Raw genomic sequence first — 21,079 nt, forward strand, 5'->3', positions numbered from 1 at the left:
ATTTTGTCCAGGTCTGCAGAGAGTGAGGAGGCTGCAGACTGCCGATCTGAGGGATGAGGAATGGATCGGCAGAGAGTGGAGTCATCAGCAAAGAGATAGAGAGGATTTTCAAGAGAGTCGGAGAGATCATTGATGAAGACCAGAAAAAGTACAGGGCCCAGAACACTGCTTTGGGGAACTCCAGATCTTACAATCAACCTCCATTTAAGGTAATATTTATGTATTCTAGCAAGTAAAATGGTTGGGTTAGTAAATGTTTTTTTCCTTTTACTCAAGGCAGATCTACCACCATTTAAGGTAATCTTTGTCTATTGTAGCAAGTAAAATAGTTGAGTTAGTAAATGTTAATGGGCGTAACAAATATCATGGATCAGAATTGGGGATGACAAGAGATGGTGGTGCACTGCTCACTGGAAGTCTTGGAGAGAAGACGGAGATAGAACAGCCTCTGGAAGGTGTTTCCATAAATGGGAGAAGCGAGGAATATGACTTGAGGTGCGCAGTCAGAAGTTTAACCAGGAGGGGGTTACTGGAAACAAACTGTCCATCCTGGAGTTGCTGGGGAGGGTTCGAGGACTGAGAGAGCATAGGGTACAATGTTAGAAAACAGAGTCCACCAACCTGCCGGCGATGTGAGGGCAACAGACCTTGTGTTTTGGCCTCATCCTGGGATATTCCAATAATTTGGAGAGCTTTAGATTCTACAGAATCCAGGAGAGCCAAATTTTATGCTGCGGCGCCAGCCCATAGTGGAGAGCCATACTCCTTTGAGCTCCGAACAAAGGTCTTGTCCATAGGTCAAATTATGAGAAAAACATGGCTGTCTGAAACGAGCATGCAAATTGGCAATGACACCAGTCTACAAATGATCAGAGAAAGCTTACATTGGCAGAAATGGCTCAAATAAAGTATGTGAAACCATTGGCACCATTACAAGCTTGTACACGTCTTGTAAACAACTAAATCAGACAATTGAGCTATTAATGTGAGACGATGTACCATTCTTTGACCAAGGCCACATCCAATCAAGAGAATGTTGGTAGATTGGATGACCCAGTAATCAAGAGACTGTGGGCACACAGAGTAACTCCAAACATCACCTGAGGTGACCAGGATGTCCCAAGCAAGTTCAATCGATTTTAAGTCCAGAGATTGTGCAGACCAGTGCATAGGAATGAAGTGGTGGTGCTGAAGTGCAGGTTTGACAATATGTATGGAGTGGATGAGCGTTATCATCCATAAAAATGAAGTAGGGACCTTGGTGTTGGGCCAGAGGGTGGACTACAGGCATTGTGATCTCATCACTGTATGTGACACCCATCATATAAACCCTCCAAAAATTATGACCAAATCTGTTCATTGGCTAACTTGAATGCCAGCCCATAGCATCAAGCTGCCCATCTCCCCTCCAAAACCGATCACCTTGATCTTTTCTGTCCCCATTAATCCACCTCAAATCCACCTCCTTCAAATATTCTGTTTTCTTTCCTGAAAGTCCTTGTAGTGTCCACCTTGTTTATCCCGTGTACTCTGCCGCAGCCCTCTCCCGTCCACAGATCTCCCAATATCGCTGTTCCCTACTGTTGTTGTGCTTCCCTCTCCGTCCCCCTCTTGTCTCCCGCTCCCTTTTGCTACATGTTATAGGTGTTAGCTCTTATACGAACCCCGACTTAGCATACAAAAAGGCACAATTAGCAAATCGCTGACTCTAAACTTCCATCACATCCATCATTAAAGTCTAGGCAGAATCTAGACACATCGAAGAAAAGTAAATGGTGCCAGTGGTGCACCCTCCAGTTGTAATGTTGTGTCACCCATTGCATGCCCTGCTTTCAACGATGATGTGCAAGAGGGACATGGAGCAGTGGTATATTCCTGACCTCATAGCACTGGTGTGAATCCTGGTCTGAACACTCTGGGTCAACATTTAATCGTTGGTTGCTCTTCGCAAGTCAATCTAGGGAGATTGTGCTGTTGAAATAGGAGTTCCTTCTGGCAAGGGCGACAAGATAACAGACCTTACAAAGTGTTGTAACCCTTGAGTAATCTGAGTTGAGTAAGGTCTTTCCATGGACTGTCCAGTTTGACAGTCGTTTGTCAGTGACCATAAAATGACACAGCGATGAACATTGTTCCTGGATGCAATTTCAGTTTCAGAAGCCCTCCTTCCCACGCCCTGAAGGCATAAACCAATTCATTTCGTGTTCAGCGACGCCTAACCATACGTAAATGACCGAGACCACATGGGTGGCCAATTTATGGAGGGTTTTGACATTGGATTGTGTGTAGAGATGTATGCAGACTCTTTGGGAGATGTGATTTGCATGCAAGTTTCCAAGATCGCTCAGTTAAGATGAGAATAACTGAAATGTTCCATGTTGCACGTCAAATTTCGTGATTAGACTTCTTTCTTCAACAGCAATGATTTGCATACAATGACGACAAAATTTCTGAACTTTGCATTTATTGTTTTTTTTTCACAGTCTGAAAGTTGTTGCTTGTTTTTTTTGTGGAAAGTAGATATGCTTTCTGTGGGGTCTTTAAGGCGAACAGGAGGAAGTCTCAACATGATTTTTTTTTTTAATGGCAAGTATTTTCTTTGAAGATTTAATGGATATCTGTGAAGTTGGTTAAAGGGCAGAAACACTTCAGAAATACAGGTGACAAACACAAGGTGTAATGACAGGCAAACTTTGCGAGGCAAACTTTGAGAAGAGGAATAAAGAATGTCAATGTGATGATCAAAATAAAGTTTGTGTAGAAAGGTCTAACCTTAGCAGCAAGGATTGATATTATGGCAACAGCCATACGTTGCATGTTCTGATCCTCATGTTTACACAGCCATTGCATCACCAGTTTTGCAGCTTCAAACCTGTGAACATTCATTATATCCATTAGCTTAACATCCCAACATTTGAAATGCTCTATGCTACAGCTCTATGCTTTACCAAAATGTATTTTAATTTACCAATCCTGAGTTAAGGACCTGAGTGCAAGCCACTGTCATGCAATAAATAACACCAGGTGGGTTGACTAAGCCTGTCGTCCTTCCGAGGTTGGCAAAATAACTAACAGTTTTGGAAAAAATGGGCCGTCGGAGTGGCGACTCATGCCCTCTAGCCAGTGAAGCTGTCTCAGCAGCACGAAAGGATTGGGTTTTTTAACACCAACAAAAAATGTTTTTATTGTAACATCCCAATGTCCCTCCCCACTCTAACACCCACATTCACTATCCCTTCCTTGGTCTTCCCGACACACCTGTCAAATGGCACATCCTGCAGGATGCGATCACTGCAGAGGGATAGCAGACAATTTTTCTGCAGCTGGACACAGGCAGAGAGATACAAAAGTCAGCTAGGCAGTCGCACAAGCATCAAAGCATATGGTCAGTTAAGTGAACCATTCTGCTGATCACATGTCACTACAATCCACTCATAAAAGTCATTTTTTCCAAATAGCAACCTTTCATTTGGCTAACCTGCTGGTGATTTGGAAACTGCCGCATCGCAGTTAGTGTAAGGGAGACAATTCGCGTTAATAGGCGGATGGGCATGCCAGCCGCCATCTCTTGCTTGCTTAGATTGAACACACAGGCACTTGCAGCGATCTGCACAGCCAGGTTCTGAGGATGTGCTCCCATGCCCATAGCAACTAACTGTTTGCATGCACAAACGGGAAACAACGAATGATGCGATCACACAGGTAGATTTATTGATAATGACAATGTGTTAAACAGGATGACAAATTATGTTATAAAATATATCATTGATAAAGCAGGAATTAACCATGTTGTGCATTTTGAACCTTCAATAAATCAGGGCGAGGACGCGACAGGCCTGGAGTGAGGTTGAAGAGATGGAAGAGAGCTTCGCGGATGAAGAAAGCACGCTCAGCATACCGCTGCAATGCTTCCGTAACTTGTGCTTCAGTCGCCTCACCAGCAATCTAACACGTGCCACCATGCCACACAATACAACTTGCCCGAACTGTTTCCTGCACGTTTGCCCTCTAGTCCCTATATCTCTGTTGTTATCTCGAAACAACACTGATATATCTACAAGGTGTTTCGAAAGTGTTGGTACTATTTCAATGCTATACTTTGAAAAAGGTATCCAAGATTCAAAATTAACAAACACCCATCATAATGTAGGCTTATCAGTTAAAGTGGCTGGTGTTACGTGCTCCTCCCCAACCCCCTGGTCACGGTGTACCTCCGAGCCCCGAGAGGAGTCACGGCAGAAAAATGTGTTATTCTGTATATCAAAGATCAATGGGGAAGCCACACCAATTGTTACTCACAAACAAATATTGTATTAAGATCACACAAGAATAACAGTACAACCATAATATTAATCAAAAGTACAATCAATATATCCTATGATGGTACCATCAGTTTGGTAATATGTAACTCACTGTGCTCCAAGTGAGCGGAAAGAAGATTCCCAATGTCTCTAATTCCCGGCTTCAAGCCAAAGTGGATTCGCTCCAGCGATCGTCAGACCAATGTCCAATCGAGACCAGAATCCCGTTGGGTTGGCAGTTACAGTCCCTGCTGCCAAAGCTGTGCAAAGGCGCCCTCCAGGCGACTGAGAAATCCAAAGGCGCCCTCCAGGTGACTGGGAAATCCAAAGGCGCCCTCCAGGCGACTGGGAAATCACACCCTCGGGTATGGACGTTCCGCGGCTCACAGTCGGCGAACCTCAGATTTACTCTCAAAATCCGCGGTGCACACACACACCTAGATACGTCTGAATGCGGTGAAAATGGCTGAAGTCAAGCAAAGAAAAACCTTGCGTGACGTGCAAAGGCTGAAGCGAAGCAAAGAAACCTTGCTCGATGCACAAAGGGCGCGAGTCAAAATGGCCGACGGCCCGTACTCGAGACGTAACGGCAGTCCAACGATTCTCTTCGGAATCGACCGCAAAACCTGACACGCAGGTTGATCTGTCACAGCGATAACAACTCTGTTGCAGGAATCCCTTTCCTGGGAAACCCAAAGTTCACTCGTGACTCTTGCTCGCCAACGTTCGCTCCAGACCGCAAAGCAACTATGCTTCTTGTCCGACTCCACTCGCTCTGTCTTCTTTCCTCTTCTTCCTCTTCGTCGTCCGGTTCCCGATCTGGATTCCGGTTTCTTTTAACTCTAACTTTTTCATCTTTTGAAAATAGTTCTTAAACAATAAACCTTTTGAAAACAATAATAGTACATGGAATCAAAAATGTTTACAGTGGATGAAAACCACCACAACGGAAGTGACGAATCCGTAACACTGGCTAAAGATCTTAGGGTTCTTGAGTTTGAGCCCCTGTCATGCTGTTGAATTAACACCAGGTGGGTTGACTCAGCCTGGCATCCTTCCATCCAAATGGGGAGGCCAGATGTGCTCTGTCTTGAAGTGGATTAGCCTATCATCAACCTGCTCTGAAAGTAGATTTCTCGTCTCCACAACAATATGAGGAGTGGGACTGTCTTGCTGTAACCAGTGGGAATTGAAATCAACCCTGCAACGACGAATAACAGCGGAAAACTTGCGGATGACATCACGATAATTCTACTGGTTTACAGTCACTGTGTTCTCAGCATCATCTCATATAATGAATGTTTCCCCAATCAAATCTTCAACAAACCTATATCATGAGAATATGGTGAACACAAATGAATAAAATGTACATTTTGTTTTAAACTGTTGTTTTCGTCAAGTTTAGTTTGAGTACAAAGCGGACGCTGATGGGCTTTACATTTTACGATGCTTTCTAGTTTCTTAAGATTGTGGACAGTGCCTTCTATCTCGAATTTCTTGACATTTGAAGAATACAGTTCTTCCTGGGTGTGCCTCTCACTTGGAAATCCAGAAATGTTTGTGATAAAGCCGCCGAGTCACGATCACAGACTTCGTCTCAAGGTACCTCGTTATGCATGACATATTTACTCCAGACTAATTAAATTTAGTGGAAACAATTTCCCAACTTCCTTTAACATAATTTGACAAAGAAATAGTAATTAAAACTAATAATGTTCAGTCGAGAGACAATCCAAATAGTACCCAGACTTTTGAAACACCCTGTGTGTTCTTGAACAAGTATTAGGACAGAGGCAAAAAACTATATCCTAAACAACACTGACAAACAAAACATTTGTACATTATTGGTACAAAGGATAGGATTTGAATTAAGCCTTTTCCTTTAAAATAGACCATAATTAATGCTACACAATGGAGTCTAGAATAGAGATTCTGGTCATGCAGGCATACGAAACAGGATGTGTGAATAAGCCGAACATAACCATAGTATGTACATTGTACAGTGTACTGAAGCATGTTATGAATCACTTAAGCATTTTTATATGTGATTATAGAACGCAGTTATAGATTTGGAAAAAAAAATTGAGATGTAAAATTAGGTCGTGAGAATGTTAAGATATATTAAAGATAAAAATGAGAAAATGTGACAATTACAATACAATATAAACACTTTTTAGAAAGATCTTATGCAACACAATCTATAATTGGTCAGCTATGGCATCATTGTGAAAATATCAGTACATTTACACAAATGCGCATCATAATTTCAATTACTGGATGCTATCAACAACATAATTCCTGGTGGAATATTGGCAACTTTCCCACATACAAAGGCCTGAACAAGTGCCAATCTTGAAGCCGCACTTGCTGACGAGTTGAACAATGCTACTAATCTTGATAATGAAACTGTGACTGATCTAGGTCGATATTCAATCGACGGTTTCTATTTCTTTTTCTTTTTTTACAAATCTGAGGCTCGTACTGGAGACTGCAACACACACATGAACACACAGACGAATACACGAGACACAACACAGGTCTGTGAAAAGGGACAAACAGAGCCACTGAGCTTGGCGGAAGTGCCGACACTTCCCAGGGCACTCTTGGATACCATCTCACGCAGAAGTCATAAATATCCCCTTAGTGATCTGTCTGCACGTCTCTCCAAAATAAATGTAAAGAGGAAGAAAGTAAAAAGACAGATAAACATCCAGAATGGGAGCTGGAAGGAGTTTAAATAAAGCCCTGGTGGCAATTGAGAAAGCTCCTCTCACCAACAGGCGACACACAACACCATACAGACAAGCATTCTGAGTATTGCGCTGCAATACTTGTCCCCTACCGGCAGTCTGTCGTCCAGAAAACTGTTGGAGAAATTACCAAAGGTTATTTACCCACAGGTTCTGAATCGTTCCCAATCGCTAATTACCTCAGGACGGGCTCACCTGTGATTCGCACTCGGGACTTCGATTTATACACCTTACAGACAGGTCAGCAGAAGCACGAGAAAATAAGTTGTTGATAAAGAACCTTTCGAGTCGCTAAATATCAGTAATTTATTATATTTTCCGGTTCACGATCAATGATCGATGTGTATATATACGTTGCTCGGCTTGGCTCCACCCCTCCCGAAAGTACGCGCTGTGTCGCGCTTTTGACGTTCGCGAGACGAGGCTGAGGGCGCGCGGTGCGGCTTGAGAACTCTAGAATAAACAAAGTGCCATAACTTTGTCAAAAATGATCGAAACGTCGTGAAGTTCGGACTTGATCTGTAACTTATCATGAGGAAACCATGTACCAAGTTTGAAATCATTAGCATTAAGAGTTTAGAAAAAAAAAGTCCGGAAAACTGTTCTTTGCGTGACGGACTGACAGAATGACAGACTGACGGACTGACGGACTGACAGACGGACAGATGGAGGGACGGCGTGCAAACCTATAGTCCCCTCCGGTGTACACCGGTAGGGGACTAATAAAGAAAAAGACAAGTAGAGATACATTCAAAGTACACAGCCCAAATGCCAAATAAATAAATAACATATCACCAAGTGCACAACATTGCCTGAGCGCTGAAGGTGCCCCGGCAATTCCGGCATGCAGCACATGGAGACGGAATTGGGAGGGAGATGTGCACAATAATTGATTAATTGATTAATTGCGTCATGAAAATAAATAAATAATAATCGTAAAATAATTAATTTCTTAATCAATTGGCCAATAGCATACCTAAACCACCACCGTTTCATCCAAATCTATAACCTGTTGAAAATTAAGTGATTATTGAATAATTAAATAATTATTTGATTAATTCATTAATCAATAAATCAAAAATACCCTTTACAGCCAAATCACCTGATCATTGTTGTGTCCAAATTTCAACTTCCGAGCTCAAAAGGTGCCCAATATATTACCCAGATGAGAAAGTAAATAAATAAGTACTTAATAAATGAATAAGAATTAAATAATTAATCAATTAATTGATTAATCAAAAAAAAATACCGTTTTTGCCAAAGCCCGTGCTCACTATTGTGCCCAAATTCCAGCTTCCTAGATCAAAGGATGGCTGAGATATTGCACGGACAAAAACAAACAAACAAGAAAACGGAGTGAAAACTGAGTACTGTACTCCCTTTCAGCGGTCGTCATCGCCGGGCCCCCTTTGGTGCCTGGCGATGACGTCATGCAGCACCTGGAGATGGAATAGGAAAGGAGCGGTGTACAAAAAACAATATTCCAAATGAGATAAACCATCATTCCAGGCGTGATACAGAAATGAATGTGTGTTAGACCCTAATGCTGGACAAGTCCACCACCTCAATCTGCCATGCACAAGTACTCCTTAATTCCCTATCCATTCTCCTTTTCAATATCCCCAAACTGAATAATCACTTAATAAAACGTTTCTTCCTTTAAAAGCCCTTAACACGAAATAAATATATCGGTTTTGGCTATCTCTCAGTGGTGAAGAATCACTTGAAAAATTCTAATATCCAGATCTGGATCGTCACCAAAATCGAAAAACTTCTTCCTTGTCACACACCCAACCTGCCCACCAAGTTTCGTCCGAATCCATCCACAACTTTTTGAGATATTCTGTTCACAGACAAACAAACAGACAGACAGGGGTGAAAAGATAACCTCCAACCACCTTTGGTTGTGGCAAACAAAAACAATTGTGGGAATCCAATTGGGACATTGCCCTGTCCACAGATGTAAGCATAATTCAAGAGTGTTTCATACAAGTTCAGATCCAATCACTATGCATAGCAATTCCACCAAAATTTGGATGAGGCTCTTTTGATGACGTCAAATGTTTGACATGGCCTTAGAAGGGAAGAAAACCAGACCAGCGCTCTTCAACGTCACGACGTCGACCGATATGCCTTTGCCCACATTATTACATCATTATAATACTTGAACCAAGTTTTAATTTAAATCCATTCAGCTGTTCACAAGTTATCACATTTTTACCTGACATGACCTCTGACCTTTGACCGATTGATGCCATAATCCAATCAGTACATCTTTGCATAATTTATACTTATACCTAACTTGCTGAAAATCTCATCACTTGTTCACAAGTTGGCGTGGAAACATAAATTTTACTTAACAAGACCTCTGACCTTTGACCTTGTGACCCCAAAATCTAATCAGTTCATCTTTACCTCATTATATATACCTGCACCAAGTTTGACTAAGATCCCTTCAGCCGTTCTCCAGCTATTACTGGAACAAAAACCTATGACGGACGGATGGATGGATGGACAGACGGACAGACGGACGGCCAGCCAGCCAGACGGACAACCTGAAAACATAATGCCTCCGGCAACTTCGTCGGCGAAGGCATAAAAACAACATAGAGATCAACATCCTTGCCTTTAAAACACTGGGCATGCAGAGTATATAAAGATATTACCAAAGCAAAAATGTGTGGAAGGAGAATAAATAAATAAAAAAGAACTGGGAGATTTCTTCCATTTGCAAATCACTTGAGCGACAGTTGCAACTTAAAATGGAGACAAATCTTCAATATGCTATTATGGTCGCTATGTTATCGTTTCCTATAAACCCAATTCACAATGGAGATTTCTTTCATCAATAGCAGGAGCGTGGAAAAATGAGAAATCGGGTATCTAATGCTGCAAGCACGTATGTGTGGCTTCCAAAACGGTAAAAAAAAATTCCACAAACATATCTGTATTGATTGAATTTGTAATCAAGGAAATGCAGTCAATAAATATACATGCAACATTATTGCAACTTAAATTCTAATGTTCTGGAGATGTTCATGTAGAGACATCTTCACCTCAAATAACATAGTAATCAACATTGTCTTACTACATGCCTCATGACATGTGCTCCTGACTATAGTTTCACAACTTCTCCCCGACCCCTGCTCTGCCAGCCTCCTCTCACAATCTGCTCTGAATCTAACCATAGCCAAGTAACAAAAGGTCAGTTCTCCATACCCGTAGTGCAGTTCGGCCACTCAGCCATGGATCAAATCCAGCATCGGTAGCCAAGAGACCTAAAAAGTGGACAACTGGATGAGCCTCGAGAAATGTCCGCAAAGCTTTGTCTGTCACACCGCTGCGCCCAGACATATCCAACGAGACAAGCCTTGGGAGAAGGCGCGGCTGCTCTAGTAAACGGGCTGCCATGTCTGAAATGAACTGTTTGTCATCAGAGATGTCCAGATGCTCCAGCTGACTCAGCTCTGACAAGACGTCCAGCACCTAAGGGTGAAAAATATATATATATATATAATAGGGACATCAGGATTAGGTCACCGAGATCATTCAATTATTGATATCTATACCTATAAAAGGCAAATATCTCTCCATATATCTCTCTCAATATCTCTCTCTATATCTCTCTCTATATCTCTCTCTATATCTCTCTCTATATCTCTCTCTATATCTCTCTCTATATCTCTCTCTATATCTCTCTCTATATCTCTCTCTATATCTCTCTCTATATCTCTCTCTATATCTCTCTCTATATCTCTCTCTATATCTCTCTCTATATCTCTCTCTATATATCTCTCTATATATCTCTCTATATCTCTCTCTATATCTCTCTCTATATCTCTCTCTATATCTCTCTCTATATCTCTCTCTGTATCTCTCTCTATATCTCTCTCTGTATCTCTCTCTATATCTCTCTCGATATCTCTCTATATATCTCTCTATATATCTCTATATATCTCTCCATATATCTCTCCATATATATTTATCTATTTGTCTATTTGTCTGTATTGTCGATCGCTGAATTAACGCCAGGGGGGTTGACTCAGCCTGTCATCCTTCCGAGGTCGGCTAATTGAGTACCAGTTCACTGGTAATTCCCTGTTTGTCGTTAAAAGGCGGCAAAAAGGGTTGGCGTCAGGAAGGGCATCCGGCCGCAAAACATTGCTTCAAAAAGGGGACCGAAAAACAACAACAACCACGGTTCCCGAAAAAGGCCAACCCCCGCTTTGCGGGGAAAAATGGCCTCTAAAGGTGGTTATTTTTTTTTATATATATCTCTCCATATATCTCTCCATATATCTCTCCATATATCTCTCCATATATCTCTCCATATATCTCTCCATATATCTCTCCATATATCTCTCTCTATATATCTCTCTATATATCTCTCTATATATCTCTCTATATATCTCTCTATATATCTCTCTCTATATATATCTCTCTATATATCTCTCTATATATCTCTCTATATATCTCTCTATATATCTCTCTATATATCTCTCTATATATCTCTCTCTATATCTCTCTCTGTATCTCTCTCTATATCTCTATCTGTATCTCTCTCTATATCTCTCTATATATCTCTCTATATATCTCTCTATATATCTCTCTATATATATCTCTCCATATATCTCTCCATATATCTCTCCATATATCTCTTCATATATCTCTCCATATATCTCTCTATATATCTCTCTCTATATATCTCTCTATATATCTCTCTCTATATATCTCTCTCTATATATCTCTCTATATATCTCTCTATATATCTCTCTATATATCTCTCTATATATCTCTCTATATATCTCTCTATATATCTCTCTATATATCTCTATATATATATCTGTATGTATATCTCTATATATATATATATCTTTCTATATATATCTCTATATATCTCTCTATATATATCTGTATGTATATCTCTATATATATATATATATCTCTATATATATATATATATATGTATAGATATATATATATATAGAGAAGTATATTATATATATATATATATCTCTCCATATATATCTCTCCATATATATATATCTCTCTATATATATATATATCTCTCTATATATATCTCTATCTCTCTATATATATCTCTCTCTATATATATCTCTCTATATATATCTCTCTCTATATATATCTCTCTATATATCTCTCTATATATATCTCTCTATATATATCTCTCTATATATATCTCTCTATATATATCTCTCTATATATATCTCTCTATATATATCTCTCTATATATATCTCTCTATATATATCTCTCTATATATATCTCTCTATATATATCTCTCTATATATATATCTCTATATATATATATCTCTATATATATATATCTCTCTATATATATCTATCTCTATATATATTGTTGCGAATATGGAATTTGGCCTCCATATCCGCTTGTAAATATTCCCCTATTTCTCCAATACTCCCCAACTTTCCCCAATCCCCCATTCCCTAGTCCCATTGCATGTAAATAACAATCAGTAGAGCCGACCTTCCCCTTATTCCCCCATTAAATGTCGTGCCCAGGTCCACCGCACCACACGTAGACAACTTTCGGACATCTTGCTAGTTATTCTTAGTCTATGTCAGTTAAGGCCTCGTTTCCATTAATTATGACTCTTCGTTGCACCAGAATGTGATTATATGGCATCAGTAGTGAGTTTAGGACCTTTCCCATACCTCCTTCCATCTTCCCATACCTCCTTCCATCTTCTTCCCCAACCAACTATGGCTGCAGCAACGGAGGGGATGGGGGCGGCGCGGCGGCGCGGGGGAGGATGCGTCCTCACACCGGCTCGATTAGCGCCATTGACCACGCGCTCCACGGGGTTACCACGGAGGGGCTGGCTGTCAGCTCCTCCTCAAGGGCGGAGCCTGGTAACCCCCCGCACCCAATCAGAAGGGCGGACCGATTCCATCAGGGGCGGCGCTAGCGAGCCGAGGGCGTGTCACTCCCCGCCGGATATACGTGGCGACTGACCGGAAGTGAGGTGAGATGCGCCCCCAGCTGGAGAAAGAGGTACCTGCGAGCGCTGAGTCAGATGCGCCCCGCCTGAGAAAGAACGTTGCCTGCGATCGCTGAGAGAGAAAGACCCGCCTGAGAAAGAACGTCCCCTCCGAGCGCTGTGACCTCCCCGCATCTTTGGACCGGACTGTACCCTGCTTTGAGCCAAGAGTGCACCTTGAGCCATCGACTGCCTGCCTTTCCTGCCATCAACCCCCGTGTGAGTCAGCCTTGTCCCGTTTACCTGTCGTCTGTTGGGGTTAAGATAAGCCTGTGTCTAAGTGCCCATCTTTTCTGTGCTTTACCTCTAGCCCCTGTAATCTAACCTTTTCCGTACGAATATAATTGAGAATCGAAACATTGGTGTCTGTCATTATAATCCAGCCGTGTGTCTTCTTTTTCCTTATTGATCCAGCGTAGCGCGGCTCCGTCAACGTTCGAGTACAATCGGGTAATTTGTGCGGACACGACGGCCATTCCGCTCGGCCCACCTTAACATCAAAGTCGTGTCTGTAACAATATATATCTCTCTATATATATCTCTCTACATATATCTCTCTCTATATATCTCTCTATATATATCTCTCTATATATATCTCTCTATATATATCTCTCTCTATATATCTCTCTATATATATCTCTCTATATATATCTCTCTATATATATCTCTCTATATATATCTCTCCATATATATCGCTGTATATATATCTCTGTATATATATCTCTCTACATATATCTCTCTACATATATCTCTCTATATATATCTCTCTATATATATCTCTCTCTATATATATATCTCTATATATATATCTCTCTATATATATATATATATATATATCTATATATATCTCTATATATATCTCTCTATATATATCTCTCTATATATATCTCTCTATATATATCTCTATATATATCTCTCTATATATATCTCTATATATATATCTCTATATATATCTCTCTATATATATCTCTATATATATATATATCTCTCTATATATATCTCTCTCTATATATCTCTCTATATATATCTCTCTATATATATATCTCTCTATATATATCTCTCTATATATATCTCTCCATATATATCTCTGTTTATACGTATATCTCTGTATATATATCTCTCTACATATATCTCTCTACATATATCTCTCTATATATATCTCTCTATATATATCTCTCTATATATATCTCTCCATATATATCTCTGTATATACGTATATCTCTGTATATATATCTCTCTACATATATCTCTCTACATATATCTCTCTATATATATCTCTCGATATATATCTCTCTCTATATATATATCTCTATATATATATCTCTCTATATATATATATATATATATCTCTATATATATCTCTATATATATCTCTCTATATATATCTCTCCATATGTATCTCTCTATATATATCTCTCTATATATATCTCTATATATATCTCTCTATATATATCTCTATATATATATCTCTATATATATCTCTCTATATATATCTCTATATATATATATCTCTCTATATATATCTCTCTATATATATCTCTCTATATATATATATATCTCTATATATATATCTCTCTATATATATCTCTCTATATTGTTGCGAATATGGAATTTGGCCTCCATATCCGCTTGTAAATATTCCCCTATTTTCTCCAATACTCCCCAACTTTCCCCGATCCCCCATTCCCTAGTCCCATTGCATGTAAATAACAATCAGTAGAGCCGACCTTCCCCTTATCCCCCCATTGAATGTCGTGCCCAGGTCCACCGCACCACACGTAGCCAACTTTCGGACATCTTCCTAGTTATTCTTAATCTATGTCAGTTAAGGCCTCGTTTCCATTAATTATGACTCTTCGTTGCACCAGAATGTGATTATATGGCATCAGTAGTGAGTTTAGGACCTTTCCCATACCTCCTCCCATCTTCTTCCCCAAACAACAACAATAACAACAACTACAACAACAATTACAACAACAACAGAGGAGATGGCGGCGGAGCGGGGGAGGATGCGTCCTCACACCGGCTCGATTAGCTCCAGACCATGCGCTCCACGGGGTTACCCCGAAGGGGCTGGCTGTCAGCTCCTCGTCAGGGGCGGAGCCAGTAACCCCCCCCCGCACGCACCCAATGAGAAGCAACGTGCCGATTCCACGAGGCGGAGCTAACGAGCCGAGGGCGTGTCACTCCCCGCCGGATATACGCAGCCGCTTGCCGGACGTGACGTCAGATGCGCCTCAGCTTGGAGACCGGAGAGAGAAGCCACCGCCACCCCCAGCGCGACGATACCTCCCCGCATCTCTGGACCGGACCGAGTCGATTCTGCCTTGAGCCAAGAGTGCACCTTGAGCCATCGATACCCGCTGTCCTTTTCATCAACCCCCGTGTGAGTCAGCATTTTGTCCCGTGTGTCTGTCGTCTGTCCGGGGTTAATATAAGAGTGTGTCTAAGTGCCTGTCTTTCTGTGATTATAACTCTAGCCCCTGTAATCTGACCTTTCCGTACGAATATAATCTCCTCCGGAGGTCTTGAGAACTGAACCCTTGGTGTCGTATTGTGTTATTGTAATCCAGCCGGGTGTCTTCTTTTTCTTATTGAGCCAGCGTAACGCGACTAGTCAACGTTCGGGCACAATCGGGTAACTTGTGCAGACGTGGTCATACCATAAAACCGCTCGGTAAATAACATCCAAGCCACGTCTGTAACAATTGGTGTCAGGAGTGGGATTCGAACCCGGGACTAAATTAGTTAGGCCCAAATTTTGGGAGGGAAAATCGATTCGGAGCGCGTTTCCCGCGCGAAATTATAACGGCGAAATTTCAATTTGTTTTACGAAAATAAAAAATAAAAACCGAATTTTGAAAGTCGCGCTATGGCGGATCAAGACAGCTGGGGTCCGGTAAAGGAGAGTGAGGTAGGGTCGATCCAGGACCAAAATGAGGGACAGGAGGAGAGCGAAGCAGTGAGGGCGGCAGGTTCGCAAAATAGCGCCGTCACGCACGAAGAAGCGGGCGCGCAAAATGGCGCCTCGCTGGTCACCGTGCCCGCGACCGAAGTAGCGCCGCTGGGAAGATTGGAACTTTTTTTTATACAAATGACGGCCCTTGTGGAAAAGAATAGTGAGCGATTGGAAAACCAAATGGGGGTAATGAGGGACGAAGCGAGGGCTTGGAGTGAGCAATTGGGGGTAATGAGGGACGAAGCGAGGGCTCGGAGTGAGCAATTGGGGGTAATGAGGGACGAAGCGAGGGGTACCGGTGAGAAGTTAGACAATAATTTTGAGGAGTTAGACAAGAAAATTGGGAAGTTAGACAATAATTTTGAGGGGTTAGACAACGGGATAAAAGAGGTGAAACATGGGTTAACGGGGGTAGAAAATAGAATGGCTGCCCAGGAGAATCAGATAGAGGGAGTGAAAAATGGGTTAGAGGGGTTAGAAAACAGTATGGAAGGCAAATTGAGGGACATGAGGGACCAAGCGGAAAGGGAAGTTAACCAAATGGGGCAGCAGATAGAGGGGGTCAGAATGGGGGTAGAAGCCAAACTGGATGCTCACAGGGAGGAAATGGAGCAGATGAGGGTGGCATCTGGGCAGGAGATGCAAGTGATGGGAGAAGAGATCAGAAGAGGAGTGAGTGAGGAGGTCGGAGGAGTGCGCGAGGAGGTGAGGCACTGTAAGGAGCACATGGAGAAGGAGGTGAGAAAGGGGACTGTAAAGTTACAAGGGGGCATAGAGGTCCTGACGCAGGAGGTGGAGCAGCTGACGGTGGGACAAACGGAGTTAGTGGAGCAGGTTCAAAGGAACACTGCGGTATTAGGAGGTTTAAAGGCGACACAGAAAGAACTAAAAGATGACTTGATAGCGACAAAGAGGGAATGTCAGATGGTACGTGAGGGACTGACAACGAGGTTGGACGAGGTGGTAGAGGTTATGGAGACGAAGGACCGGCAGGTGAGGACGCACATGGAAACGGTCAAGGTAGCCTTGGAGGACGAGCTTGAGGAGACGTACCGGGGAATAAAAGAAGTGAAGCACAAATTAGAAGAAGTGGAAGAGGGGGTGAGCGAAATTAAAAAGCGACGGAGAGGGGATAAGAAAGAAATAAAAGAGGAGATAAAAGAATTGGTCCAAAGTCTGTGTTTGGATCGTGATGTGCTCATTAACCGGATGAGGGATTCGCAGGTGATGGAGGAGAAGCGAAGAGGAAGAGGACCCGGTGTAAGTGGTGACCAATATGGTCGTGCGTATGATGCGCCAGGGGATTTAAGGAGTTTGGGGGTCGAGATGGACCCGGGTGTTCGTGAGAGGCCGTTGGTGAAGTGTGCGACAGGTCTGGTGTGCGAAAAAGGAGGTGTGCGAGAAAGTCCGACTCTGGGGTGTGTGAGGAAAAAGTGTGTGCCAAGGAGTGAGTGTGCTGGCGAGAGTGAGTCGGTCGTAGCGCGTATGCGAGGGAGCACATGGAAGCGTGGTGTGGTGAGTGTTACAGAGGGTGTGACGGGAGAGTGTGCGCAGGAGTGTGCGCGAGAAAGGTGTGTGACGGACAGGTGCATGAGGAAAGAGTGCGCTGTCAGAAGTAAGGAAGAGTGGCCACCTGTGGTGAGTGTTACAGAGGGTGTAACGGGAGAGTGTGCGCGAGGAAGGTGTGTGACGGACAGGTGCAGGAGGAAAGAGTGCGCTGTCAGAAGTAAGGAAGAGTGTCCACCTGTGGTGAGTGTTACAGAGGGTGTAACGGGAGAGTGTGCGCGAGAAAGGTGTGTGACGGACAGGTGCATGGGGAAAGACTGCGCTGTCAAGAGTAAGGGTGAGTGCGCTGTCAAGAATGGAGGTGAAAGTAGTGAGAGTGACATGGAGCGTGAGTTAGTTGTGACAGGTGAGCGAGGATGTACACCTGGGATGGAAGGATGCACACCTGGAATGGTAGAGCGTGAGTGGGAATGCACGCTGGAGTTGGTGGTGAGGCACGTGGTTGGGTGTGCGAATGAGAGCACACCTGTGATTGTCACAGAGGAGGTGACCGAGGAGGGGGCGCGAAGAGGTGTTTTGGTGAGGTGTGCGACCAACGAATGTGTGCCAAAGTGTTCGGTGGTCAGGTGTGTGACCAAGGCTGTGAGTGGAATGAGGGTACCTGGGTGTGTAAGGAAGGGTACGAGGAGCATGGGCACAGCTGGATGTGTGAGCAAGGAACGGGCTGCGGGGTGTAAGCGTCCAGGTGAAGCATCGACGTTAGACGGGGTAGAGTTTAGAACGACTTATAGCCGAATCGGGCCCTCGGTGCGTGCTGGGCCTCGCTTTGAACGGCCGCGTCCGTGCTCCACTAGGCGGAGCGGGCAGCTGGATAGGAAGGGTCGTCATGGCGACCACGTTTTGTGGAGACGTGCCGGCAGGTCGAGATCGGGACATTGGATGGCTCCGCGCCGAGGTGATGCGTGGGATCTCGGCCCGGGTAAGCCCCCGTCCCTGCACCGAGTGCCGGACGCATTCAGCCGCTGGCACAAAACAACCAGCATCCATTGCTTGGCTTTACGAAGCCGGGCTTTGGACAGGGATTGGCGCACCGAGAGGTATTAGTGAGTCGACTGGGTGATGAGGTTAGTGTTTTGGACCCAAAATTAGAGAAAAACAAAATTTGATGATTGGCAAGGGATTGGCAGTAGTGATTGGCAGATGATGGGCAGTGATTGGCAAATTTTTAATTTGTTGAAATTTGATGTGCAAAATTGGTAGTGAGAGACCCCCGATGTGGTGGGATGGCAAATCCACCATCCCTCACAGGGGGGGGGGCAAAGGAGCAATAGTTTATGGGGTGTATGGCAGTGAAAACTAGCCCGGGTGGGTTAGGATATATCGTGTGTAGGGATCTAGAGATTGACATTAGGTAACGTTAAGATTAGTTAGTGACTGATACCTGTAGTGGGGACGCAGGTAGATTAGTATGGATGATAATGACGAGGGAGCGCAATAGTTTAAAGGGACGACTGGGAAGCGCAAGTTTCAGAAGGGAGTAGTTAGCTGAGATGATGCCGTGTTTGTGAGAATTGAACAGGTGTGATTGCACAGGTGTGCAACTGGACAGGTGTGTGGAGCAGTGTATGAGTAGTGAGTGTGTGGATCAGCGCGAATGCGCTTGGGGAGAGAAGGGTGCAGGTGGCACCAGGTGTGAGAGCACAGGTGTGCAGGTACAGGTGTGTGGAGAGAGTTGGAGTGAGTGGTACGGAGTGGTGTGCATGGTGCGAAGGTGTGGATGGGGGAAGAGTGGACCCCTTTCACGAGTACCCGGGGCGGGTAGTGTAAGTGTTAGGTAGAGGGTGCAGGTAAATTGTGGTTGGATATTGGCATTTGTGGTGCGGTTGCAGAATGGTGTTGTGAATGGGTGCATTAGTGTTGTGGAAATGGCTGGGCGTGTAGCCTGTTAGTGTGTGTAGTTGGTTGGGCACTCCACCACTGTGAGGATGTCGGCCAGGTGAGGCCGCAGGTGGGCTCTGGGAGCCGGTAGTTGTGAGTGGGTGCCTGAGGATCCCGGGTGTGGATCGGGCAGCCCAGTGCCAGAGAGGGCACGGAGTGGGGAGAGAGCCAGAGGGCCTTCCCCTGGTAGTTAGGTTAGGGTAAGGAGCAGGTAAGCTCGGAGGCAACTGCAGTGGTGGAGGTGTGCAGGTGGGTAGACCCACTGGGAGAGGTACACGTCGCAGCCCAGAAATTGTACGAGGGCACCGGGAGATGAATCGGGGGAGTGAGACCCCAAATTGAAGAGCACCACAGTTTGGCCAATGGGAATTGGTTTTTAGAACCCATAGTGTAAGAGGGCCAATGGTTTGGCCGGAGAAAGACCCCGGGTAGTGTAAAGTTGTTAAAGTCATTTAGGAAATAGTTAGGATTAATGAACCTGTCGCACCATACGCAGCCACTTACCTGTGGTGATGATGATGACTCCACACCTGTGTTTTCTTTGTTTTGTTGCAGGAGATGAATCGCTGTGTGGATTTGTGAGACGCATCACGACGTGGATGAGACATTGGGGTGATTCCATCTCTCCCTCCCTAGGAGGGACTGATGATGAATTGGTGATGGCAGATTTTGATGTGCAGTTGGAGATGGCAAATTTTGATGAGAGTCGAAAATGGCAAATTTGATTGGTTAGGAGGGAGAGAAGACGAATTTGGTTTATGGGAGGAACGGGGAAGACAGTAGGGATGTTTGTTGATTTGTAAAGTAGATGTTTATGGGTAGTGTTGTGTTTTGTGGATACAGTAAGGGGTAACGGAGGGGCCATGTAGGTTACCTGGTGGGGGGGGGGGCGTACGATAGGAACGTACCTGTCTCACCTGGTTCCCATGTGCCCCCAGTGTGCATTACCTTATATTGCGTGCACTTTTGCGCCCTTACCACCTTACTCACTTGTTTCTTCTGTTGTCTCCCACCTCCGAGGATCTGGCTTTGGGGTAGAGAGAGAGGAGAGAGAGGTGCTGGCGACGCAGTTGTGGGCCTGCACTTTCGCTGTTCGCTGCCTGGATCGGTACACCATATGGACCGCAATGTTTGTGGCCACCCACAATGGACCGCAGTTCGTTTGCGGCCAAGCACCACCCGGGGATGGACCTATGGGTCAACGTGGCACCTATGCCATACAGGTGAACCACTTTTAGTTAAACACCAAGTGCACCACAAGAAGAGCAAGAGACACCTGCAGGGTTAGGGGTTGTCGAATTTATTTTTATTCCAAGGAACAATGGTGACTGCACCGGATGGTGCTGACTGTGTGGTAGGGTGGTGCTTTTGATGCTGGGAAAGGGTGCTCTGCACGTTATTAAAGGCCGTCGGCCACAGAGCACTCGTGGGTTGGTGTATCGATGTTGGCAAGCGCGCTCTCTCTATGCATAACATCTGCATGTGTTCCTCCAAAAACAGGTCCTGGATCGTAGTGTAAATAGCAGCGTAGTCGTGTAAATAATGCTCCCTACCGGCTGTATGTTTAGTTTGAGAATTCTTTCCGGATTCGGTTATCCTGTGGG

The 21,079-nt window shown here is 43.7% G+C and overlaps 1 protein-coding gene across 3 annotated transcripts in view; it reads right to left on the bottom strand.

Annotated features, from left to right (window-relative positions):
* Window positions 1–21,079, bottom strand: part of ZYG11B (zyg-11 family member B, cell cycle regulator) — an 86,362-nt gene that overhangs the window by 55,651 nt on the left and 9,632 nt on the right. For all 3 annotated transcript variants that reach the window (XM_078771253.1, XM_078771254.1, XM_078771252.1), the window contains exons 5-9: window positions 10,271–10,537; window positions 3,805–3,945; window positions 3,479–3,655; window positions 3,259–3,323; window positions 2,773–2,872 (exon numbers count right to left, since the gene is read on the bottom strand). In XM_078771253.1, the coding sequence (XP_078627379.1) occupies window positions 2,773–2,872; window positions 3,259–3,323; window positions 3,479–3,655; window positions 3,805–3,945; window positions 10,271–10,537 (750 nt within the window). The remainder of the gene's footprint in view (window positions 1–2,772; window positions 2,873–3,258; window positions 3,324–3,478; window positions 3,656–3,804; window positions 3,946–10,270; window positions 10,538–21,079) is intronic.

This window comes from Myxine glutinosa, chromosome 2 (assembly GCF_964187855.1).
Source record: "Myxine glutinosa chromosome 2, kmMyxGlut1.1, whole genome shotgun sequence".
Taxonomy (NCBI): Eukaryota; Metazoa; Chordata; class Myxini; order Myxiniformes; family Myxinidae; genus Myxine; species Myxine glutinosa.